This window comes from Solanum tuberosum, unplaced genomic scaffold, assembly GCF_000226075.1.
Source record: "Solanum tuberosum cultivar DM 1-3 516 R44 unplaced genomic scaffold, SolTub_3.0 scf00285, whole genome shotgun sequence".
NCBI classification, from domain to species: Eukaryota; Viridiplantae; Streptophyta; class Magnoliopsida; order Solanales; family Solanaceae; genus Solanum; species Solanum tuberosum.
Window position 1 is genome coordinate 628,306 of NW_006239208.1, and position 8,198 is coordinate 636,503.

At 32.3% G+C, this 8,198-nt stretch overlaps 1 protein-coding gene across 2 annotated transcripts; it reads left to right on the plus strand.

Annotated features, from left to right (window-relative positions):
- Window positions 1-1,739: 1,739 nt before the first annotated feature.
- Window positions 1,740-6,981, plus strand: LOC102584327 (uncharacterized). 2 transcript variants are annotated; one of them, XM_015314225.1, is made up of 4 exons: window positions 1,740-1,980; window positions 3,639-4,268; window positions 4,627-4,698; window positions 6,393-6,981. In XM_015314225.1, the coding sequence occupies exons 2-3, from the start codon at window positions 3,715-3,717 to the stop codon at window positions 4,655-4,657; spliced, it is 585 nt and encodes a 194-aa protein (XP_015169711.1). In that variant the 5' UTR covers window positions 1,740-1,980; window positions 3,639-3,714; the 3' UTR covers window positions 4,658-4,698; window positions 6,393-6,981. The 2 variants fall into 2 exon arrangements, with proteins under 2 accessions (XP_015169711.1, XP_006359042.1); XM_006358980.2 differs by lacking the exon at window positions 4,627-4,698 and having other exon boundaries at window positions 1,745-1,980.
- Window positions 6,982-8,198: the final 1,217 nt, after the last annotated feature.

The window sequence follows — 8,198 nt, forward strand, 5'->3', positions numbered from 1 at the left end:
TTTTAAGTATAAGGTCCCCCCCCCCCCCCCCCCCCTCTAAATAATTAAAACACCACTGAAATAATTCATCTCATATATAATATAGTTTTTGAATACATTCTATTTTCTTCCACGCATACACAAATATATATGGTTGTACAAATAATTAAAAAAAATGATAAGATTAAAATATTGTCGGGGTACATAAAGACTTGTATTAATCATTAATAAAATTTAACTACCCTAACTATCTAGATAAGAAATCAAATCCAAAGTTATAATAATTATAAACTAATTATTAAAATGAAAAGAAAATAAATAAAGGAACTTTTACCAAGAAACAAACAGATTAATAAGATTGAAATCGATTTAGAGGGCGATGGGTTATCTGCCATTCAATTCGTATTCTTCAATTGAATTAACTAATTGATTTATCTAGTTTATTTATTAACAAAATTAATATTACTCGTAAAAACCTCTTGAATTCTTAATTACCTACTCAATAAAAAAATGCTTAAACAAACTCAATTTCAAATTTTAAAAATCACAATCTTTTTAATAGCCGAACAGGAGCTTAAACTAATCAAATTCGTGAAATTTCATTAACAAATTGACTTTATTATATAGTTTATTTGATTGTTTTTTATGGTCAATCAATATAAAGTATGCCATTTTTTTGGTCGTATATTTTGTGCACACCAATTTTTTTTTTGGTATGCCACATTGATCAAAACAAGGGCAGGTTCAGTCTCAATTGGGAGTCAGGTCAATGTGAAAATTAATTCCTCATTAATGGGAGATGGCAGGCATGGCACTACTTATTTGACATATTCTAGTTAAGTTCTTTAAGTCCTCTTCCATTCAAAAAGAAAATATTTCCATTTATTTTACTTGCCAATTTAGTATATTAATGATTTTTTTTAGTATTAATTAAATAATTTTTAAAAATCAAAAGCTAAATACAAATTCATATAAGTATTATAATAAAATATCAATCATAATTTTTTAAGGGGGACATAAGATTCAAAATTAACAAGTAAAAATTAATAGAGAGAAAAAATTATATTCCAAATTATGGGATTTCATTTCCTTTTACTAAGGAGGAATAATTTTTTGGTTGGTAAATTTTGAAAATATTTTTTTAGTTGTAAAAGCGAGAAAAATGAATTTCATAGTAGATATAGGAAAGTAAGTCATATTAAGTGGTATAACACATTAATTAGGAAATCAAATACATTTTGAAATATAAGTGAGTGAGTAAGAGAGGAGAGAGGAGAGCCACGGTAGCCACATGCGAATTCATTTGGATATAATATATTTGAAATAAATTATAACTAATTTTGATCCTAGAAATTCAAGATAATTTCAAAAAACTCAAGAAAAAACATATAATTAAATCCTAAACTAATGAAATTTGTATTATCTACCCATTTAATTATTAACAACAATAACAATTTAATGAAAAGAATAAAATATATACCAATTTTATTCTTATTTTACTTTTAGAATTTGTGACTATTACATTAAAACTAGATTTATCAAAAAGGAAAATGGCGTGGCCACAAATTCCTTTGTCAACAAAAAGAAGTAAAATAAAATAATAAAAAATAAACAAATAGAAGGCAATCAAAAAGGGACCCATCGCTATCATGCGCCACAGAGTCACTATCCCCAATCTCCATTTGTTTTCTTATTTACCATTAATTGTTTTTTACTTAAAATACTATAGTAGTAATACAATTTTATTTTCCTAATATAAATCCAGTACTATTCACTAATCTTCAATACAAAAAGTACTCCCAATATATATATATCCGCATAAATCCGTTTCTTCTTCTTTTAGCTCTTCATTTTCTCGGCGATTTTCTGCTCAGCCACACGATTCCGACGTTCTCCTCTTCCCGTACTGTTTTACACTCTTGTATAATCTATCAGTAGTGATCGTCGAAGCATTCGCCGGTCCGGTGAACTTGTCGTTGCCTTGTTATCGCTCTCAGATCTGTGAGTATTTCTACCTTTTCCTATGCTGCTGCGGAGCGATTTTTGTATTCGGTTTTGGATTTCGTTTAGTTGATTTCTTACTTATTAGTGTTAATGTTGTATTTGCTTTGCTCTGTGGTGATTTCAGGGTTTTTTTTTTTTTTTAGATCTTTTGAGTATGTGACTGAGAGGTTTACAGTGCTAGTCTTAATTGTTACTTGTTTTTGTATAGATTTGTTTTGCATTGAAGATTTTTGTTAAAGCGTAACTGGTGTATTTTTATTTTTATTTGTTTTTAAAAAAAATTCATATTGAAGCACAAAATAGGTGGTTCATTGACGGTTTGAATCTGTTTTCATTTGGTCAGAGTTTAGTTTCATGTTTTTGTTAATCCTTTTACTTTTTTTTAATTGTTGATCTTTTTTAGAGTATTCTGCCAGTGATCTAGAGTGTTCAATGCAGTGTTGACTTTAGAGTCCGCCTATTTTGACTTCGATTTGACATGGGTTGTAGCATATGTAAATTAATTAACTTGATTGAAAATAGTTAATTATAATCCTTTTGACAGTTATCTAGTATTCTGCATTCTTACTGCGTGGAATAGGGGCTGGAATAATTAATTAAGGAAACTAGTCAAAGAAAAAAGTAGTACGTACAACCAGGAGCACTCATTCTAGTCTCTAGAGCCTTTTGTCTATTGTGCATATATTTTTTCTTTGGCGATTTGGCAGTAAAAAATTACTGCCCTGTTTCTTTTATATGACTCTATTTGACTGAGTAGGGAACTTAAGAAGTTAATTTGACTCATGTGTTGTATTAGTGAATCTTGAAGAAATAAAGTAATTGTTAAGAAAGATAGTTTAAAAGTCAAATATCACCTCAAAGTATAAAATAGTATGGACATGAATTCTTGCCCAGGGCTTAGTTCAAGTAGCAGAGGCTGAGGGACTTATGAGTTGTAACCTGTTTGGCCAAGCTTATTTTTTTGTCAAAAGTGTTTATTTTTTAAAAGTAAGGTGTTTGGCCAAACTTTCAGGAGAAAATAAGTGTTTCTGAGGAGTAGCACAAGCTGTTTTTCAGAAGCTAGCTAAAAAGTAGTTTTCCCCAAAAACACTTTTTTTGAAAAATGCACTCGAGAAGCACTTTTAAAAAGTTTCGTCAAATACTAATTGTTGCTCAAAAGTGCTTTTTAAATTTATTGGTCAAACACAAAATGCTTCTCACCAAAAGTATTTTTTTGAAAAGCACATTTAAAATAAACTCTTTTAAAAAATAAGTCGATTTTAGAAGCTTGGCTAAACATGCTATTAGTTTGCACATTCTAGCTCTGCATCATGTGATCTAAGGCTGGTATTTAAGTGGAGAAGGATGTACCCTTTTGTCCGAGTTTCGAAGGCTGTAATTGGTAAGGGTTGGCTGTGGACATATTTCTTGGTCTAAACGAATTCTTGATGGCTATAGAAGTTGTATAGAAATGGTATGACGTCAAACATTTTGAGTCATTGCAAAAATGGAACTAGTGTGAAATGAACTGAAAAAGGAGTACTAGATCCTTATATGTGTTACAGAAATGAGTTTTTGTAATAAAATAATTGTGTTCTCTGTTTTCCTTTTTTTCCATGTTTGTAATATTTCATATGCTGCTAGTCTGACAAGCAGTTATCGGCAATGTGAGGCAGGTGCTTGAAGTTTCCCCTAAAGGTCGAAGTAGCTCTAGACAAAAGCATTTGCATGTCGACCAGATGAGCAGAACTGATGTTATTTGCAGTAGAAGGAGGAGGTTTCTTCTCGTCTTCAGCTTCTGGATATAGCAAGGGCCTGACCCTTCTACTCTTGGGTCAGAAGAACGAAGAGAAGCCCATGAGAGTTGCACCGTGGAACCAGTACCAGTTGGTGGACCAAGAAACTGATTCTGATCTCCAGCTGGCTTCCGGGAAGAACAGGCTTGTCCGCGGGTGCGGCTCCTTTGTATGCTTTGGTCGCGCTGCCGCTGGACTTGAGAGCCCAGCTCCCCTTAAAGTCGGTCCTACCCAACTGCCAGAAGTCTTGCCCAGGTGTCCCGCTTCAGACAAGGGCAACGATCAGCCGCAATGTGTTAATATTGTTGAAGACAGTTATATTTCACCAAAGCTTGCTCTTAAGAGTAGCCTAAAAAAACCAGTAAATAGTGTTTCCATTTCTGGTGGTAATGAACATGATACAATTTCTGAAAAGGTTGATGATGCCCCCAACCCTGTGGAGAAAAGGAAAGTGCAGTGGACAGACACAACCGGAGGAGAACTTTTTGAGATACGGGAATTTGAGCCTAGGTATGAGCTTCATTTCTTCATCTTTAATCTGGTGTTTGTTTCTTGCTGTTTCGCATTCTAGGCATTGTAAACTTTTTTACCAATTACTAATTACATCCAACTTAAATGGTTTTAGTGATTTCAGTTCAAAATAATATCGTTGTGTCTGTTAAAAGAACTAGACTATTCATGTTAGATGGGGATTTAGTCATATCCTGAAACAAATAGCTCCCTTAAAAAATTCTCGGAATGTCTTGATTAAGGCTTGCATGCTTAGTTCCATGGTTTTTCAACTTAATGTTGTGTGCCTTGACTGATAGGCATGTATATTGATGGTAGAATCAAAGGTTTTCGTTAATGTCTCTGACATCTTCCGCAGGTGGCAACATGTCTTTGTATTGTTCTTGTGAACCACAGCTTCAAGGCACAAGATACATTTGATAAGACTGTTGTAGGTCCTTCCATTTGTTGCTTTATGAAGTATAATAGCCCATGATGCTGCAAAGTGCTTATCATTTTCCAGAAGTCTTCTTCTTGTCCTTACATTATCTATTTCCATGCTTAAAATTTCTCTAAACAGTTTGTGGTAGAAACATGAGGTGCTAGAGATAATAATTTTTATGTGAACATGCAGAGTATATGCCCTTAAATATCTAGATGCCATATTTGCAGTTTAGCAACTCGAAATTGCTTTTCTGCAATTTCCATATCCTTTGCTAATTGTGATTATTGCATCTTTTCAAGCTAGTATCTTAAAAGTCTAAGGAGTGTTCCATCTGAAAAACAATGTTTCCTTGGGGTGTAACCATATCAATGCTTAGGATAGCACCTGAATTGTTTTTTTTTTTTTGCAAGACATTTTTGCAAGTATTTTGTTTTGTAATTTATTATTAGTTGGGAGTTCCTCATTTGAGATTGAGGTGTTGTTGATTGATTGGGTTATGAAACTGCCTTTAATCATCTAAGATTTCACATATGCGAGAAACTTTCTAGAGAAGAGAACAGATTCCTTCATGATATCGACTTGGTTTCTGTTATTTCCATGGATACTCAAATTCCTCTGAAAGCAAAGTGATGGAACAGAAGAGATTTTGGCTAGAGAAATAAAAAATTGTATCTAGTCGTCGACTATGTGAAAAACCTGAGATTAAGGGGAGATACTGAAAGAGGTAAACATGTAGTTTTCAGTTGGAACAGTAAAAGTGTTGGGATGTATTCAACAGAAGGTTAGGTGGTTAGAAAAGGAGTTTCAAGCTGGTTTCTTCATTTGAAGCATAAGATCAGAGTTATTCATTTGTACTACTATATATTGTAGTATCTCCAGACTCCAAGTGTCTGGGTTTGTCAGATTTTTAGGTATTTTATATCTTATTTGGTTGGGGGTGAAGACTACTTTTCCTCCTTATCCTCACAGTTTTGGGTTAACTATCTGGTGTTTTTGTTCCATTAAGAACTATGCTGATGCCCTCAAATATGCAGTGTGAAACAACTCCAATAGGCTTGACTCTAGGTGTTCCTATTACATGTCAAAAGTCAAAAGTGGTGTGTAAATAGCCCAAACATATTAGGGGGAGCATATAGTATTATCAGTTTGACAAAAATATTTCGTGAATTAGAATATTGTTTGATTCTCCCCTAGCATCTTGAATCTCTTTAGGACGTCTGAATTGATTTCAACTTTTTTCTTCTTCTTTTGATTAGTACAGTTGCTTGCAAATTTTCAAGACAAGGTAAAGCTAAAGAGAATATTAGTTTATAAATTTTCAAGACATGGTAAAGCTAAATAGAATATTAGCCTATAAATATGGGGATCATCTGAATTTGCACATATTCAATGAGTTCATTGTACCTACAAATTCATAAAGAGTAGAAACTTTGGTCTGAGGCCTGTAATTTTCATATCAAACACTTCTACATCTTTGTACAAGCATGCCTGTGTAATTTTCCCTGAAATATTGTGTGTTATATGTTGATCCCTTGTCTGGTGAAAAGTCACTTGCTTTCCTATATTTAGGTTGCCAGCTTCTTAATTTTGCATTATACATTTTACATCAGTCATCAGCCAAGTGACCCTTTATACTGATTCTTTCATTGTTCCAAGCATGCAAGTCTTTTTTGCTTACTTTCATGTACTTGTGATTGCAGCGATGATGGTGAATCAGATGATGAGTTTGAGAGTGGGAATGAAAGAACATGTTCTTGCAAGATAATGTAATTTTAGCTCCTTGTAGAAGGTTTCGTGGGCTGATTGTCATTTAGGAAGGCGACAATCAAGGTGCTGCAGATATTTTTATGGGGAAAGTTGGTTTTGTGACATGCCTTGCTCAACTATCATTCGGGGCAATTGAAATTTGAGGCTGTATTAGGTAGTGTGGCCACATTGATCATGGGCTTTTCTGGTTTTGGCTGACTAATCTATTGTCTATATTCAAATTCTTGGATGACATTTTTGTTTCTCTGGGGTCTGCTTGTCCAGTGTTTTCATAATTACATATTTCATCTTATTTTCAAAATCTTCTTGTTTAAAAAATTTCTCGTATTCTTTTCCTTCTAGACAGGATGAATTAAATATGGACATATAAATTTGTAGGAAGCTTGTGCATCTTCATATAGTATTATAGATGTATGCAGTAAATCTTTAAGCACTGAAGCTTGCTAGAACTTGTATATTCATGTATATCAGCTGTAAAAGCAGGATGCCTAATCTTTAGTGAGCAATAACATTCATTATCAATTAGTGGCAGAGACTTAATTTTTATCAATCATTGGTGTTCATCATAGGCAAGTACTGAAAAACACAAGAAATTCTACTTATGGACAATTTAGCCCTTTGTGAAGTATTTCGTTGCACTTGCCTTCTTTGTTCTCTTCAGACTTTTTTTTTTATCATCACTTATATTTGTCGAAAAATGTTACTCGTCATACTAACAATAAAAAAAATTGCCAATGAAGGTACTTTTGATCAATTCAATTGCATCATTGTAATCTAAGGTGTGTTTGATACCAAAGAAAATGATTATTTAAAATATAAGTGTTTTTTATGCCTATTTTTTTGTATCTGTTGTAATGCATCTTTCACTTTTTCTTGTATGAAAAAAGATATCTTTCTTTTATAAAATATATGTGTTGTTACTTGGTATTATACTCCTTCCGTTCCTAATTATTTGTCTATTTTTTCTTTTTTAGTTGTCTCTAATTACTTGTCCATTTTGACAAATCAAGAAAGAATAATTTTTTAATCTATTATACCCTCAATTAATTATTTTGAAAAAGATGAAACTTCTTGAAAATATTAAATTTTTAATTCATCCACTTCATAATCAATAGGGGTAAAATGGTAAATTCACTATATCAATTTTTTTTTAAAATATGTGTGCTAATTCAAAAGTGGACAAGTAATTAAGGACATATGGAGTATATACTTAGGGTGTGTTTGGTATGAAGGAAAATGTTTTCTTAGAAAATATTTTTTTGAAAAACAAGTGAATTTCTAACTTATTTTCTCATGTTTGGTTGGTGAGTAGAAAATATTATCTAATGTTTGGTTGGTGAATGAAAAATATTTTTCAGAAAATGTCTTTTATTTTTGGCTTGAGACAAAAAAAAAAACTCTTTATGAAAATCAACCCCCGATAACTGATCTAGGACCCGACCTCCACACCTAACTAGGACAAGACCCGATGATCGTTCCAAAATCGAACCCAGGAAAAAAAATTCAAAAATAATTTTTTTTTTAAAAAAAAATTGATGGGGTCGCGGGGGTGGGGGTGACATGAAAAATGGTTTTTTTTTAAATTTAAAATATTTTTCAAAAACAACTTTTTAATTTTTTTTTGATGGGGTGGCATGGGTGGGGGTAGGGTTGGAGTAAAAAAATGAAAAAAAAATTAAATTTGAAATATTTTTCAAAAATAATTTTATCTTAATTTTTTTTTTTTTTATGGGAATGGC